General features: G+C 46.2%; 1 protein-coding gene across 1 annotated transcript in view; it reads right to left on the bottom strand.

Annotated features, from left to right (window-relative positions):
- Window positions 1–7,287: 7,287 nt before the first annotated feature.
- Window positions 7,288–18,357, bottom strand: part of CCDC3 (coiled-coil domain containing 3) — a 38,314-nt gene continuing 27,244 nt past the window's right edge. The window contains exon 3 of the mRNA XM_063397036.1: window positions 7,288–9,388. Coding sequence (XP_063253106.1) covers window positions 9,113–9,388 — 276 coding nt within the window. The 3' untranslated portion in view covers window positions 7,288–9,112. The remainder of the gene's footprint in view (window positions 9,389–18,357) is intronic.

The raw sequence follows: 18,357 nt of genomic DNA, 5'->3' as shown, positions 1-18,357 counted from the left end.
TGAAAGCCCAAATCTCTGTGGGTTTTGAGGTCTTTCATCATGTCCCCAGAGGTTTGATTCATCCCCCATTCTCTTTGCTGTCAGTTTGGTGCCCAGATGAACATTTCAGGCAGAGGACTCAGCACTACCCGTGAGAAGGAGAATTTTCTCCCTATTTTGTGTTGTGACATTCATGAGAAGCGTGGGCATGGCTGCCCTCCATCACCACTGGCAGCTGCCTGTTGCCTGTACAGCTCCTTTCCACCTCTTCCCCTCTGGATTTCCAGCAAAGCTGCTGCATCTGCAATTCATTTTCTACCCACTGGGCTAATGAGCTCTGTGTTGCCAAAGCTGCCTGTAACTTCTTGATGTCCCCCTGTTTTATGGCTGGAAATATGCTGCTTCCTCCCGCTCCCTGCTCATCAGTGAACTCTGTACTTCACATCTCACTTGACCCTGGCTCCTGCTGCAGAGAAAATATCATTACTTACCAGCAGTGCAAAGCCCCCCACCAGCCCTGCTCACATACCCTGAAGCCTGTTCCATATAGAATACAAAGAATCTGCTTCAAAACTGCATTTGCAAAACCAAAGAAAATCTGCAGTCAATTAAAAGCAATGAGAATTAAGAAGACAGAAGATGAGGACTATGAAGTTCAGATCAGCTTGATCCCCAGCATGACGATGCATTTTATTTTGTCCCTCTAGGAGAACAGGGATTTTTGTCTCTGCATGGGCTGTAACAATGTGACTGGAAAGCTTCCATTATCTTTTAATTAAACAGTGTGATTACATTTTGCTTTCTCCAGCCTGTTCAGCCCCTGAGTGAGTGCACAGAACCAAGTTCATGTCCCATGCACTCTGAGTGTGGCACAAACTGCTCCCCATTGATCAGGGCTGGGGCTGGAACCCCAGTGCCTGTCCCCAGGCTGCCCACAGCTCCAACTGCACTTCCAGTTCCCCTGCTCTCAGCAGGGACCCCTTCCACCACACCAGTCAAAGTCCCATCCAACCTGGCCTTTAACACTTCCAGGGATGGGGCATCCACAGCTTGTCTGGGAAACCTCTGCCCATATGTCTTTAACCTCACAAGAAAGAATTTCTTCCTTATTTTTTGACCATGCACCCTGTCTTGGAGCAATTTCAGATTGATGGTGGTTTTTGTCTCTGTAGGGTGAGGTATCAAATATGTGGCTGCAGAATGGACTTCCCAGGTGACATCAGGGTGTAACTACAGGTGGTGATTTCTGGCAAAGGCTGTTAGCACGTGGCAGCACTGGGACCATCACATTGCACTGCACTACCCAGCCATGGTACAAAGCTGGGGATCCACCAGTGACAAATGGTTAAAAGGAGATTTGGCTGAGTGTCTGCAGCTGAAGAATTTTCAGCCATTCATTGTAACCTGCCTGAATTGCTGTGGATTTTCCACAGAAGTACTACACTAGGTATCAGCAAAGATACTGAGAGAAAAACAAAATGTTTTTGTTACAAATAGCTGACAGTTTGGAAAGTACTTTTTCCATGCACTGAGGCAAAGATCAGAAGCTTTTAACATAAACAGTGTCAATACAGCAACTAAAAATGTAAAGTCACAACTGCCCTGCTCTCCTGGCGAGCAGTGCTGCTTCCAGACACAGTTATAAGGTACATTTCCTAAAGCAGGAGTTAGTTCTTCATCTTGTGTTCATGGGGAGGAAAATGTTTTGTGTGTGTAAAAAAGAATAGATTGTAATCTTGAAATGAGCCTGAATCACCTATGTATGGACAAGAAAAGAAATATCGGGTTATGAAATATTTTCTTTTTAATAAAGAAATGGTTTTCATTGCTGCCAGCTTCCAGCTGACACACTGTACTCATAGGTGCATATTGCAATTTCTAACATCTCTGAAACAAATAATTGGAAGACAGCATAACCCATGATCTGCCTTTCCTACAGCAAGAACTACTTTTCCTGGCATCAAGAAATGGGAAAAATAATTCATTGACAACAGTCTGTGACATTTTAGCTTCCTTATCTCTTTAGGCCAAGTCTCCAGCAAGCAGAGTATTTCAGAAATAATCATAAGAGAAATATTAAAGAGGGGAAAACAAAACAGTTGCCCTGTTCCCATGGAAATGCATGGGAAGAGTTCAGCACCCCTTCTGATGTGGCCATGTGTTTGTCCTTGGATGGTGAGCAGAGATCAGGCACCTCATCCTCTCCGTGGTCTGCCTGGGGTTTGCTGGCATGGCAGATAAATAAATGCCTTTGACCTTGGAGGCTCTCTGCTTTTCTCTGGGCAGGGCAAGTGGAACAGAAATGTCATCTGGGACAACCTGCTGGTCTAAACTTTCCCCCTCCCTTCTTGGTTGGTCCAGCCCTTGCCTGGTGGATCCTGGGACAGCTCAACACAGGGATCCCTTGGACCCCTTCCCAAGCCACCAGTGACCCCATGGGAGCATCTGCCCAGCAGTCTCACTCTTACCTCCTGGGTGAGAAAGGCATGAAGAAATTGGGCAATGGGGCTAAAAGAAGTGGTTTTGCCCCTCTGGTCAGCTGTCCTGAGACTCCACCTGGAGTGCTGGTTTACCTGCCCAAGTGCTCCTCATCCTCCATGCATTGTGGTTCCTGTCAGGTGGGAATTCCCAGTTTGTCTCCTTCCAGGCAGTCTGGGTGTATAAGAAGTGCCAGATCATGGCAGGCCTGGGGAAGGACTCACATTCTGTATGGGGACTGTGTAAAAGCTTTCAATAGTCAAAGACCATCAAAAGAGCTCTTGACACTGGAAAACAGAGGAGACCTCTCTGGGCTTTGCTCCAGCCAAGAGGATGTTTGTCCCCTCTCTTTTGTTGAGATAGTTGCTTTCCTGTCTAAATAAGCAATCCAAGTTTTGGCACCTAATGCAGATTGCTCTGATTGACACTCTGCAAGGCTCTACATCTCTGATGTGTTGGCACCTCCCCTCCCTGCCCCACTCAAGAAGGTGACAGTTCCAGAAACTGGAGCAGGTGCCAAAAGTCAAGGGCCCCTGAATTCTCTTATGCAGACCTGCCACTGAACTGTTGTATGGTTTCAGTGATTTACATGCATCTTGCTGCCTTTGCTTGACTTTGAGGGGAGAGGGATCATGCAAAACCTTGCTTACAGCATTTTAAAGACCCAGTGTGCTCAGTGGAAGGATGAAGTATTTTGTTGCATTTGTTCCCAGACTGTGATATATAGGCTGCACGTTGGCAGCTGGTGACCCTCCAAAACCATGTGGTTTTTGGTTTCCTTTTGACTGCCTTTCTTGCAGAAAAGAACTCAAGAGTCTGTAAGAGCAAGTAGAAATGAAGAAAAGGAGCCAGGCCACTTTGTGTGCTCTGGATGTTGACAGCAACAGCTTGAGCTCACCTCTACCCTTCACTGTGCTGCCAGGTTGCCACCCAAAAGCAAAGTCTCTGGGTCAGCAGCTTGCCTGGGCCACTCCCACCACAGGAGGAATCACTTTTCCATTGCTCTCCAGCCTGGTCCTTCACCTGGAGCTAAAGCTGGAGCTGTGCAGCCCCTGGCCATCTGCTGATACAAAACACGAGTGACAGAGGCTGTCTCTCTCTCCAGTGGGATTCTTGGGCTCCCTTACACAGACCCTTTATGGACAGACTATAGCAAATGGCTGTCCCTTTTCCAGGACCTTCTCCATGTCTCCAATCCGCATATTGGTGACCACTTCTGTAAGAGCAATTCTGGCCCTGTGAGTGTTCCCAGCTCCTGTGTCCGTCCTGTGGCCACTCCTCATGTCCTTTCTGAGCTTATTGGAGCATCCTCATCCTTAAGGCACCACCTCCAGCACATACACAAACCCCTGGGCACTGCAGAGGCATCCAGGAGATTTAGATGCAATAAAAATCTGTTTCTTTCAGTCCTGGCAAGGCTGTCTGTGCTGCCACCTATGGCAGCTGGACTGTCCAGGGAAGGACAGGCTCAGGAGGGTTCATTTAGTGCATTTGCTGTGGTTTTAGCCATGCAGCACCACAAAGTCTTTGCTGAGCATGTGTGCATTGCAAACCCTAAACATTTCAAAGGCTTCCTGATGATTTTTCTTGGGGCAAGGGGCACATAGAAGGGACTTCTGTCAAGTTTTGTCATGACTCCAAAGTGGGAGTTTGCCAAAGAAAACGCCACTTCGCTGATTATATTTTAACATTGCAAACCAATTATTTACCACCTAAAACTTGTTCTGAGAAATAGCTCTGTTTTTGTGGAAAAGTTCAATCAAAAGAAAAACTGCTGTCCATAGGCAGATAGCCAGAGGGGAGATGCCATTGTGTGCAATCAGCATTAACCAAAGCAGCCAGCAACTGCTGGAACTCACCAGGAGGAACCATCAGTCATCTCAGGAGTGGTGTGATGCCACCAAACCCAACTAATGGAAAAGTTGGGTCAACAAAGTCATAGAATCATTGAAACATTTAGGTTGGAAAAGACCCTCAAGAATATTTAGTTCAACAATTAAACCACCACTGCCTTTTTCACCACTAAACTGTGTCCCCAAGTACCACATCTGCACATCTTATAAATGCCCTCAGTGACAGTGACTCTACCACTTTCCTGGGCAGCCTTTTCCAGGGCATGACAGTCACTGCAGTGAAGAAATTTTTCCTATATTCAAGCCAAACTTCCTCTGGCACAGCTTGAGGCTGTTTCCTCTTGCAGTCTCATTTGTTACCTGCAAGAAGAGCCTTGTACAGCCTGCTTTATGGGTGTTGTGAAGAACCATAAGTTGTCCCCTGAACCACCTCTTCTCCAGGCTGAGACCCCTACCTTCCTCAGCTGCTCCTCACTAAATTTGTGCTCCAGACCCTTTCCCAGCTCCATTCTTTTCTCTGGACACACTCCAGCACCTCAAGGTCTTTCTGTGACTGAGAGGTCCAAAACTGAACCCAGGGTTCAAGGTGTGGCCTCACCAGTGGCCAGCACAGAGGAAAAATCACTGCCCTGATCCTGCTGGCCACACTATTGCTGGTACAAGTCAGGTGCAAAAAGTCATTGGCTTTTTGCCCACCTGGACACTCTCTGGCTCATGTTCAGTCACTGTTGACCAGCATCCCCAGGTCCTTTTCCACTGGCAAGATTTCCAGCTGCTCTTCCCCCAGCCTGTGGTGCTGCATGAGGTTGCTGTGATTGAAGTGCAGGATTTCTCCTTATTTAATCTCATCTCTTTTCCTCAACCCATCCAACCAGCCTGTCCAGCTCCCACTGTAGGGACACCCTCCAGCAAATCAACACTCTCAACTCTCACCCAGCTTGGTATCATCTGTGCCAAATTCTGATGCCCTAAAAGATGACTCCTCACAAAGACAGCGTAGCTCCTGCCCCACTAAATCCCTGCTATGCCTTCCCAGACATCCCTGTTGGGATGGCTTGGCCTGGTTTCCTGCACAGCCAGTGAACCCTCCCAGCAGTGCCACATGTGCTGGGACGTGCTGTCCTACTCGCTGTGTTTGTTTTAGGGGATTAGGAACATGCCTGAACCCTAGCACATGCTGGAAATGATGTTTCACAGGCAAAGCAGGCTGGTTTGGAGGGAAATGGGTGCATTTCTGTGATTAAATGAAAATAATTGGGGTTAAACAGGGAGGAAAATGAAATTTCCTTGCAATTACTTGGATTTGCTAAAAGAAAGAATGACATATGTTTTCAGTTTTATCTGCTTTCTACACTTTTGTCTCTATGTTTTTTCTCCTACTTTCAGAAATTAATTTGGGCTCCTTTGCCTCATTAATGGGAGATTACCTAGCTTGGCAAGAGGTTTTGTGTATTAGAAATGGGCTTTACTGATACAACTCTGAAACACTGATGTGCTCCTTGGTTCCAAAACCCCATTCTGCCAAAACCCAAACAGAATAACATGGCTATTTCCCTAAATTATTATTCAAACATAAGGAAGTAATTCTTTTCTCAATGGTTTTGGTGTTAAGGAGCAAAGAAAGCTGCTAACAGTGTCTGCCCCCCATAAATCCTCCCTCACTTTGTGGTTCTTCCCCAGTTATTCATGTAGGGTTTTTAAATCAGGATGATATTGGGATTTATGAGAATAGTTTATTTGATGCACTTTCTTCTATAAACATCCACTTCCAAAAAACACAGAAAATTCAGTTGTAAAGTTCTAAAAACTCGAGGTGGTTTTGGGTGCAGATCACCATCTGAATTATCCACTTACACTCTGGTGAGACACACAAGTCCTGCAAAAGTTGTGACAGAAATACTACAAGAGGGATGTGTTGCTGCTTAAAAGAGGACAACCCCTAAGCAATTTCTCCTCTCCTGTTTCTTTCTGTCATTCTTCTTCTTCTTCTTCTTCTTCTTCTTCTTCTTCTTCTTCTTCTCTTCTCTTTCCTATTAATTATGCTCTTTCACTTCTTCTTGTCATCTTCTGAATCCATCAGGAAAAATTTATTTGTCCACAAAAACATCCCCACAGTGCACACAGATGCCAAAAATCCCATCCCTGTCTCCAGTTGTGTTCAGCTGCTCTGGAAACCCCTAGCATTGGTCCTGCAGATGTTCTGGCAGCCTTCAAGCTCCTGATATGTTTTGCAAAAGCAGATGTTACTAATTTGTAAAACATCTTTCAACTTTTCAAGGGGGGCTACACATTTGGTGTTGTTTCTGACCAAATAGGGATTATTTATTTTTTGTCTTTCTGTTTTTTACCAGGATGTTTTTGGGGTTTCTACACCATCTCTTGCCAACCCATCCAGCTATGCCAACCTCCTCTTCATTTCTGCATCTCAGTCCCTCCCTCATAGCTTTTCAAGAGAAACATAGTCATGCCTTTCCTATTACTCTTGGAAATGGCATGAAATTTTGCCCCTTTTGCAGGTCTCCAGATGAGCTGATCCCTGAAATTTCTGTGGAGTGGGTCTAAAAATCACAGCATGTGTAAAGCAGGCTCTGTGTGATGTGCACCAGCCTGGCAGACAGAACCCAAACTCCTCATTGCACTTGTGTTTCCTGCATGTGCAGCTTTCCTGGTCACTCTGGATACTGTCACCAGCAGGGACAGGCGATCAGTGCTGACACTTTAAAGGCATTTTTATTTAGGTTTGACATCCCCCATCCTCCATTGTTGAGAGGGTTTACTTGTGACCTAATCTGATTGCTAGTCCTTATCTCTGGAAATTATCCAAATCCAAGCAGGAATGAAAGGGAAAAAACTCACAAGGAAACCTTTTTGGGTTTTGTACCCAGTGAGAGCATTTTGGGTTGCATTTGAATTTGCATTTGGGGAGGGTCTTTTTGTTTTAGTTGCAGGATAAACAAAATTCTCACAAAACTTACAAGGAGAACAAAATGTTTTACTTATTTTTTTCTTTTGAGGAAGACAAAGGGGCAAACAGGAAGAAAATTCCACTTTTTTCATCAAGCAACAAAAATACCAGCCAAAAGAAAATATATTCAACACTGTGTTTGGAAAATCTGTAAGAATAGCAAAGGTGTAAGTATATTAGTTATACTTTCTCAGCTTTATACAAACACTTATAAAACATGAATGAATACCAGAGGGAATATTTTTCTTTACAAGAAATTGAAACACAAGCTTTTAATACCTGTCCCAGGAAAAACAGTTCATTTATTTAAACAGTAGTTTAGAAACCAGAAAATACAACAACAAAAAGTAGTTACTCTTCTATGGATTTAAATTTTGTAGTAAAAATCTCTTGATGGCTTCTAGAGAAGCCTAAATTCTGTGTCAATTCTCAGGAAACAGCATTGCTGACTCCAGCAGAAAACAATTCAAACTGTGGTGATGTGAGAGGTGGAGCCTTTGAAACCAGTGGAGCTTGTGAAGGAGTCAGAATCTTAAGAAATGCAAATATTATTTCAAGAGGGGAAAAAAAAGTATTTCCAAAAGGAGCAAAACTGGAAGGTAATGAGAGTCAGTTTCTGTGTTCTGCTTGGACTGAAGCTCACATTTGAAAGCTGATATGGGCTTTTCCAAGTGCAGGGATTGTTTCAAGCATTATCAGCCATGGATACTGATGCCTAAACCCACACTGCTTGAGCAGAAGTCAGTTTGTAAATGCCTAATAAAGGATATGATGGGCTTTTCTCTTTTTTTGTGAGATAACCAAGAAACAGGTTTTACTTCATATTTTAAGAAATTAAACTATATCAAATGTGTAATAAAAATATTTTCTATAGGATTTTAAAATATATACATATATAAACTACCTAAATTTTTAATGCCCTGTTGATATTGATGTGGTCTCTACAGGTTTTAAGTGTAACTAAGTGAGGCTGCCCAGCAACCTCCATTATACTTCAGTGACTACAAAACTTGAAGCTTCATCCACACTGCAACTTCAACCTGCTTGAGAATGGGATCTGAAATTGGAATCCCTGCTGGGCCTGATCCAACTCATAGGCTAAGTCCACTCCTGACTGCAGGATTAGGTCTTAGACACAGTCCCAAAATGATGTGGATTCCAACCCAGCTGGCTGACCAGTGATAAAGGCACCTGGGGGAGTTACTGAGAGCCTGGAGGCACTTCTTGGAAAAATAAAACTTGTTATATATTTGATTTAGAATATTTAAGGATACATAGGAACAGTCTTAAGACAATTTGGGCACATCTATATTTTGTGCTGAAGAGAGGCACAAACTGCCTGAGTCTTGGACACAGCCTATGCCCAGACACTGGATGCAGACCTCAGTCAAGCTCAAGCAAGGCTGAGAGCCTGGGGGAGATAAGGGAGTGAACACATCCACCACATCCATCTCTAGATCCCAAGCCGTGCTTGCCCAGCCCATGAGGAGGAGGTAAACTGGCAGGAAGAGCTCCTGTGCCAAGTGCCTGCAATGGCCCAGAGGGCTGGGCTGGCACTTCCATCAAACACAGCCTGGAGGTGGTGGAAGTGGGTGAGGGAGGAGAGGCACAGGTGACTGTCTGGCCCAGTGTCCACTGAGAACAGCGAGGACATGGCTTTGGGCTGTGCCAAATCCAGCTGGCATTCCTGTTTAAACTGGCACTGTGTCTAGAACAAATTCAGATTAATTTTCCATGCAAGGTTTGAAGCACAGTGTAGACAAGGTGGGAGGGCCAGACCCTGATCTAATGCAGACAAAATCCACCACTGCCATTGGCCTGAGCACTTACCCTTGCATTATACTTTAAGGTAGGTACCGTGGGAGTTCTCCTGCTTTAAAGAGTTAATATAGGGGATCTGGCCACCTGCAGAGGAAAGTTTCTCACTGAGCTTTCGGTTCACCAGCTCCATGTGCCTGGAGTTTTTCCTGGCTTGCCGGAGAGACCTCTTGACCTTCTTCACTCGATCTCGCAGCTGCTTGTTGCGCTTCTCCAGCGTCGCCACTTTCTGCTGCAGCTTCTTCACTCTGTCCTCCTCCTCAAACAGGGCCTTCTGCACCGAGGAGCACATGAGCTGCGGGGACAGCAGCAGGTGAGATCACACAAAAACTTATCATAGCAAGGGTTCATTCAGGCACTGCAGGAAACAGCTCACAACTTTTCAAAAGCAGAATGCTTTTAGTGGGGGAACTTTTACTTTCACTTATGGACTTAGTTAGGACCCAAAACTGTACACCTTAATGGTATAAGTGATTCAAAATTACTTTTATGAACTGTTTTGTCAGATATGTCCAATGCACTGAGGCTACATTGAGTTTCTGGAGAAAGGCTGCCTTAATTCTGGCATTAAACTGGAGTTCAGGTCAAGGGAAAACTTTTGGAAAACTCTAGTTTTGATTCAGCTTAGCAGCCCTTCAGAAACCCCAGACTCTGACGAGATCCTGCCCTTTGCTCCTTATGTCAACATGTGAAATAAGGACAGCACCTGCCAAACACAGAACTGGTTATTTTGCCTTTCCAAGAACAGAGATGTCTCAAACACCTCGTTATATTGGTTTGTTTGAGGCAAAACCCTAGAGGGTAAGATCTCAGCAGTCATTAGGAACATCCACGACCCCATAACTTTAACAGAAGTTATTAATTAGAGAGAGTGTCATTGCCTAAAAACTGCCCCACCCACTCTACCCTATACAACTTACTGCAATATTGCCTCAAGAAGAGATATCAGTTCTTGATGTTCACTCATGCCAGTGGCTCTTGGATAGGAAATAAAAAAGAGAGGCAGTACCAAAGGTGCTGCCCCTAACGCATCACTAGAACAGCTCACAGGTAATTTTCAAATCCACTGGGTTGGGTGATGGTACAATTGTAAAACATCTGTTGGACAAGTGTTCATCTTCTACTACCTCATCCTAGGATGACCCAAAAGATCTCTCTTATCTCATGGGTACGTTTATGGTCTCACTTGTTTCCTGTTTGTAGGTGCAGCAACAGCAGTGGGATGACAACAGCTACAAGGGCTGCTGCAAAGTTTCAGTGCAAAGGAGTTCAGTTCCCAACACACAGCCTCCCTAGGGATGGGATTCAGCTGCCTTCTCTGAAGCAGATAAAAGTGAGACTCAGGTCAGGGCTCCTCTCTTTGCATTTCCCCTGTAATATCTGCAGGGAGAGGCACCCTTCCAGGGGCAGATTTGCACCTCCTAGGACAGAGAGAGGAATCCTCTCCTTTTGCTGACCACAAAGACACCAGGTTCCATTTTTTCCTACCTGGGACACATTTTCCTGGCAAAATAAGAGGAGGTACCTGGAGCTCAAGGAGAGCTCCACCAAAAAGTTTCTGATTTAGAAGATCCACATCGAAATCAATTTCTCCTCAGGTGCCTCCTGCTTTTTTTTTTCCCCTACAAAAAATGTCCTGAGATATTTTGTTGTGCATGTGGGACTTTCATCTTGCTGCTGCACTGTGAGGACAGGAATGTATTCTGCTGGATTTATCTCCTAAATACATCTAGAAATTTTTCTATGTGTGTCAAGCACTCCTGGAGTCTGGACGGGCTTTCTCTGGCAGAACATTTGGAACAGACAGGGAATCTAAATAAACAAGTAAATCCTGACTGTGATGATGAAGGATTACATGTTTCTTTCCATCTTACTTTGTAGTATTTTCAACTGAAAGCTGGGGAGGGAGCCTGCCTTGATGAATAACATTTCATTTGCTTTGGAAACCCCCAGCAGTGGGAAACTGTGGCCAGTCAACACAAACACAGCAACTCCTTCCACTCCCTTGGAAGCTCTTGTTCCCTGTGCAAAAGCACTGCAGGGTTTTGCTATATGGCAAATTCTTGCCCCAGCTGTTCTCTCACTAGGGCTCTTTTATAAATGCATGCTAGAGAGATGGGGAGCTCACAGATAGAGGGACAAAAATTGTTGAAAAGGAGAGAGCTTGGTTTTGATCATAGTTCAATCCAAGTGCTCCTTGAAAACAGCCAGCACATCTTGGCTTTTGTGTTTGCCAAACCCTTGCAAAACCTCAAGCAGAACACTTCTTGAATTTAAATCTCCATAAAGGAGGACACTGAGTTTGGGAAATATGTTTGTTGGGAAGACATAAGGTGGAAACTCTACTTCACGAGGGATTTCCTGCATTTTCCGTGGATGCAGTGATAGGCATGGCCTATGCCAGACTCCAGTGCAGAGGAACAAACACTTCATGCAGCTGAAGTGGGAGGTAGGCTGTGTGAACCCAACTGCATTTCATCTGTCTGGGCTGGCTGAGGGGGAAGGACAGACATCAGGGATAGTATTATCCTCATCCCAGAGACACTCCCAAACATTTTGAGGTTGGTCCTTTGTCAGCAGAGGTAGACCTGCTCTACAGAGCCACTCAGAAACTCCTCAAACACCATCCAAAAGTTAACCAGCTCATTGGCTTATCCTGTTTTTATACAGTCCTCACTCTCCAGTCTGAAACACATAGTTCAGTGCTTAAATTATCTGGAGATACTCAGAGACATCACGGGAACAGCACAGTTCTAAAAAACTGAGGTACTATCTGACATACACAGCTTTGTTTGCCAACAGGGTGGGTGATAGGAAGAGCCCAGCTTGATAACTGGATGCCTGCCTGCAACTGCAAGACTACCAGCTGCAAAATAAACACTTTGTTCCTTCTACATGGGGCAAAATAACAAGGTGGAGTCCTCTCATTCTCACTGGCTGATTACAAACAGCATTTTTCACAGGAGTCAGCAGTGGAGATGATGGGAATGATGGTGATGATGGTGATGATGGTGATGATGGTGATGATGGTGATGATGATGTTTAAGTGTGAGTGCTGTCCTGCCCTTGCCGTTACTGCTGGGGCTGTGATTCACATGGCTGCAGTCAAGTTATCCTTAAACTGGTGCCAAGAGCTGTGTAACTTCAAGAGCTGATAACCAACCCAGCTGCTGAACAAGCTGGTGAGAAGTTAACCAGTCCAAGTTGCTACTTGGATGCTTGGGAAAAGAAGAGAAGGACTAGGAAATGGCTCCTTAGACAAACCTTATAGGTAATGTTACAAATTCCCTTCAAAATTTCCATTCCCTAATGACTCATAATTCAGAAGAGTTGTTTAGTCTGAAGATCTGTCTGCATGTCTGTTTGTTCCACAGTTTTGTTAGGAAGGCATCCTCAGCAGTGGTGCACTCAAGTCCAGAGCAGTACCAGGAGATGTAACGAGAAAGGTGGCACAAGAGCCACACAGGTCCTGAGGATTTATCCCAGACAGCCTACAGCTGTGGAACTGCATATTAAATATATTTGAGTAGTTGTCTGAGAGACTGTATCACAAATATGCCAAATTTAAAGTTTCATCCTATCTGGGAGATTTACAAAATCTGTCAAAGAAATCAGCACTGTAATAAATAGAATAGAATCACAGAATCATTTAGGCTCTAAAAGACCTCTGAGATCATCCAGTCCAATCATTAAACGAACAAACTGATTTTGGAGCATCACATTATAGTCAGGTAAACCCCTTAGCAAACACCCTGAACTGATTGAGATGTATCTATATCATCTATATCTATATCTATATCTATATCTATATCTATGTACACTTTTCTTACTGACAGACACCTGCCTTCTACAATCTTGATTTGAGTGGCACAGTGGATAAAGGTGCCACGGATAAGGCTGTGATGGTAGTGTTCATCCACCACAAAATGTCCATAAGTGGTTGTAGTTAGTGTTACAGGACTCAAATCACCCAAAACCCAGCAGTGGCACCCAAGTCTTGCCCTTCACCTACCCAAGGGAGAGATGTTGAGTCCCAGCTATCTCCTCATGCGTGCTCCTTATGTCAACACTGCTAAAAGACACTGGAGCCCCACCACCTAAAAGTCTTTCCTGTGGGAGCGAGTGTGCTGCATGGAAAGAAAGGCAAGGAGTCAAGGAATAGTGGGAGAGGTCTGGCAGAGGGGACTATTGGGTTTGGGATGGAGTGACTTAACCTCCAGTTACTGGGATTTTTCAGCCAAGACTAACACTCGTGCTGAAGTGTGGAAAAGTCCCTGTCAGCGCTGTTAAAGCATCGTGTTGGGTGAAGTGGTGGGGGCATGGCAGGGCTGAGTTAAATCACCTTTGCCTGCTGCAAGAATAGCATTTTAGGGGTACAGAATTGGGGCCCCAAGCATTGGCATTAATGGAGATGAGCTGGGATTTCACCCTAGGACCTCATATGAGTCAACAAGATGCATAGGACCTGGATGGAGAAAGAAATTGTTGTGGCTGTTGTTACCTTGCTGGGTCATTTGCCACAGGAAATGTAGTGTTTGTAGCACAACTCTCCAGTTAATTCAAAATATTAGATATGGGGATTTCTTTGGGGTATGAAACACTGTCTACAGGAAGCCTCTGCCAGGCTACACCCACCCTGAGTTGTCTCAGCACAGTTTTTCTTCCTCATTTCACTCCTCACTGAAAGCAGATTTTCTCTTTAGGCTCCTTAGATGCAGATAGTCAAGGGAAGACATCTTTCCCAACAGTCATCAGAGAGGAATGGGCACTTTCTAGAGGAGATACCTACCTTAGACACTTCCCTTCTGTGGACCAGCTTTAGAAACTCCTGCCTCAATAACTATCTCAGACTGGGATGGATCTCACTGTGAGCCCCATCAAATGGCATCTGAATGGCACTGACTTCCCAGGGCAGGCTGCAAGGGCAGGATACAGATAGTTTTCTTGGAGTCTGGAGAAACTTGCCCTGGAAACAGACCCAAATCCATGTCCATGGGCACTTGGGGGTCTTTAAAAAGAGCTTTGTTCTGAGCTGCATCAAACCACTGCTTGGTGTGAAGGTACCTGAACTGCTGGTGGCTGTCATCTGCAGTGAGTGTTGCTGGCATCCATTTCAAACCCCACACTTTCCATCCAAACTCACATCCTTTACACCCCTGCTCTGGCTGGGGGTGGTTTAACAGGATGCAGGGTCATTATGGGGCACTTGAGAACTGGTGAGAAGAGCTTCAGGCATGGAGGTACCTGAAGAGACGTCCCTGGCCCCAAAAAACACACCTAGAGCTTGTCCTGAGGCATTGCTTTGCCTTGGCACTTGGAGCCCTGAAGCCTGAGATGCTGCTGAGAGGATGGAAACAAAGATACCAAGTGACAGTCACACCAAGTCACCTCTGCCAGGATTGGAAATGGGGAGGGGAATATGTCCTCACTGTCACTGCCAATGCCCAGGAAGGGATCAACACCTCATTCCCTGTACTTGTGAAGGGAAAAAGTCAATGGTTTAGCGAGCATAGAAACCACACTAATCAAGAAAACAAAAAAGGGGGGAAAAGGTGTGGGGTATGAGCCAGACTGCTTACCACAGGCACCTCACTCGTGCCAAGTGAGCAGATAAGTCAGTCCTGCCAGTAAATCCCTAAATTCCCTGCCCAGGCAGTGGGAGACAGAAGGTCTCCGAGAAGAGAAAAATAAATCCAGAGGGTACGACCTCCTCTGGGGCATCTCCAAGTTCCTTTCCTCTGCTCGCTGACCACGCAGTCAGCAAGGAAGGGACACAGGGACCAGCAAGGGAGGAACACCGGGACCAGCAGGGGAGGGACACCGGGGCCAGCAGGGGAGAGACACCGGGGCCAGCAGGGGAGAGACACCGGGGCCAGCAGGGGAGAGACACCGGGGCCAGCAAGGGAGAGACACCGGGGCCAGCAGGGAAGGACACCGGGGCCAGCAGGGGACAGACACCGGGGCCAGCAGGGAAGGACACCGGGGCCAGCAAGGGAGAGACACCGGGGCCAGCAGGGAAGGACACCGGGGCCAGCAGGGGAGGGACACCGGGACCAGCAAGGGAGGCACACCGGGGCCAGTAGGGGAGGGACACCGGGGCCAGCAGGGGAGGGACATAGGAGCCAGCAAGGAAGGGACACAGGAGCCAGCAGGGGAGGGACACTGGGGCCAGCAGGGGAGGGACACAGGAGCCAGCAGGGGAGGGACACAGGAGCCAGCAGGGGAGGCACACCGGGGCCAGCAGGGGAGGCACACCGGGGCCAGCCCGCTGCTTTTCCCGGCGCTGGGGCGCAGGGACGCCGCTCTTAGCTCGTTCCTTTGAGCGCGTCCCTCCGAGCGATTCGCCCTGGATGCCACAGGAATGCCGTGGTCAGTTGGGAGGGGAGCTGCAGGGAAGTCTAGGGCTAAGCTGTTTAGCAGGAGCAGCCGAGGTCCCGCTCCTCGACTGAGCTGGGTGCTCAGCCCCATCCCTTGTGCCTGCTGCATCCCAGGAGCTTCCCAGCCCCCCAGCAATGTGCACCTGCCGAGATGGGGCAGGGCTGGGCAGGCAGAGGGTCCTGGAGCCCTCACAGGGGTTTATCAGCCCCCGTGCAACTCTGCCAGCCTCTTTGCTGAGACTCACACCACCCTCCTCGGACTCCCTCCACCAAAACTTCTCAAGTGGAATAAGGAGCCCTAGGGTGGCACACGCGTCCACAGCGTCCAAAAGCAGAGACAGCAGCCAGGACACCGCTCCTGCCTCTCCACCCCTGTTCCAGGGGATGTACAGAGCTCATTGCAAGGACAGCGAGCTCGCAGGCTCTGCAGCACAGCTGTTTGCACGGCAGAAACACAACCCAAGCAAAGACAGCGTCTGCCTTTGTTCCATATAGGAACACGGCTTGTGGGAATTCCCAACACAGCTCTGCCCTGCTCCTGGGCAGGAGCACACGGTGCACCTCTGGATTGAGCTGCTCAGTAACAGGTAAATGATTCTGAATGTTCAAATGCACTACCCAGCTGAGCTTAAAGGAAAATGTTTTGAGGAAGGACAAATAAAATAATTTCTCCACAGTTTTAACAAGCAAATGTGTGTTTAAGTTTGCCTTACAAGACAGGCTGCTTTAGAGATTTCTGCATTTTGCTCTGCCTGGATGCTGAAAATGTCCAAATTACAGTCACTACTTCTCTCTCTCCCTCTCTCTTTTTTTCCCCCCAATAATATGTACAGAACCTTTTCATTACCACAGCTACTAAAGTTACCAAAACTTGGTATCCACTTTAATTTTCAACTCAGCTTTTTCCCACCCAGTATTTCAATTGTCACAATAAAACCAATTAGGTCTAATATGCCTCAAACTACTTTGCTAATATACCTTATCCCAAGTGTATTGTTCTCTGACTGAAAGTTGCTGTGTGACCATGGCTCCATCTAAACTTGTTTTACTTGGCTTGTATTTCAATAGGATTAGATCACCATTCCCCCCACACATACACACAGAGAACTAATTAAATACCAAGGAAGGGATAAAACCAGCAAGACCCAAAATCAAAGTGTATTGTGTCCTTCCTTCTCACTGGTGGGAACTCAGGGAAAGGAGAAATTGCTGATCAGAGCAACACAGCATCTTATGATTTGCTTCTATTTATTGAAAATTTTGAATGAATGGATCTTTACCTTGTGCTATAACAGCTTCTAGAAACCTACTTTATTTTAGTGGTCCTGTCAAGTAGAGGGCACACACCTTATAGCACAGTAGCACTGAAGGAAGCACAGTATATCCACATACACCACCCCCAGATGCTGCTGAAGCTGAGAACCAGCATCAGATGAAGAAGAAAAACATTTCCCTTAAACAGTATTAATTTGCATGAGAACAACCTTGGTTTGAAGTAGCATTATACCTGTTTTGAGGTCTTGACATTAAGTATTATTTACTTTAGTCTAATGTATTACAGCTTGCAGAGTTCCCTGGGAGTCCTGACAGAAGTGAGTGATGTTTTGGTGTGGCAGGTGCTGCAGGGCTGTCTGCAAGCTGAGCTTTACTTAAACATGGATGTAAGGGGTGCAAAAGAACAGGTGGGAGGCATGGACTGTGGGAGAACAGGGGAAACATGGAAACAAGGTTGATTAAGGTCTTAAGGAATTCAGAACCTCCTGGGGGTAAGGCCATGCCAGACCTCCCTGTACCCCTCAGCAGGTTCAGAGTGCAAATGCTCAGTGCCCACATCCTCTGTCACTGAGGAGGGAAGAAGGGGGATCAGTAAGTATATAATAAAATAAATTTGATGTATAATATGAAGGGAACCTTTGTTTCTCTGTCACCTATAAGCCAAAATGGGGGAAAAGAGAAGCCGAGCAAATCCCAGCAGGCTGTGGGTGGGTGTTGGCAAATGGCCACAGCGTGACTGCAATGCACTAAATGCTGCCTCCCAAGAAAGCAAAGAAGTGGATATTTACTGTAATTGGAGGCCATGTCTCCTTCCCAGAAAATATATCATACCCAGGGGCATTTGTATGCACAGGGGGAGAACCCATGCTGAGAAAGGCAAATGTTTAAAGTTAATGCAACATCTATAAAAGTCAAGTTCCCCTATAAATCCCTCTGCTCTGGATGTGTTGGCTTCACACTGCACACAAGCTGCTGCAGCTCAGCTGCCTTTACAAACAGATAGGATTTCCTTGGCTGAAGGCTCAGCTGGAAGCCCTGAGCATGCCCTGCTGCTGTGCACAGCTTCTGGAATTCAAAGAGAAATTGCAGGTGCCCTGGGGTAACCTGCTGCCCTACAGTGCCACTGGGGTGGGGGAATGTTCACAGCTCTCCTGAGCATCCATAGGAACTTCTGGAGACATTTCACTTCATTTTCTGAGACTATTTGGACACAGAAAATCATGGAGAGTGAAAAGGCCACATTCAGAGTAGTATTTATCTGTGTTTGGTGGGTCCCTTGTGGTAGTCTGTGCATCACCCTGCTAAATATATAACCTCAGTCCTGGGTAGGAAACATTGGCTTTCTGGTCTTTTTCTACAGTCTTTACAGGGACAGAAATTCCTCTGGAGGATGAGTCAGAGGAATTAATTTAGAGCAGAGAATCAGGCACTAGAACTGAGTTGAGTAGTAGGAAACAACTCCAACACGGTGCTTACGCACACGGTGGAGACGCCCCTGTCACAGCAGGAGCAGCACAAGAGGCTCTAATGAAGCCTTTCCCTGCCAGCAGTAAGGGATTTGTGGAACCTGCATGGAAATTATGGCAGCAGCATTGAAGTCAGGCTGGGTGAA

Source organism: Prinia subflava, chromosome 4 (genome assembly GCF_021018805.1).
Source record: "Prinia subflava isolate CZ2003 ecotype Zambia chromosome 4, Cam_Psub_1.2, whole genome shotgun sequence".
Taxonomy (NCBI): domain Eukaryota; kingdom Metazoa; phylum Chordata; class Aves; order Passeriformes; family Cisticolidae; genus Prinia; species Prinia subflava.
This window is presented reverse-complemented; position numbering and strand designations above follow the sequence as displayed.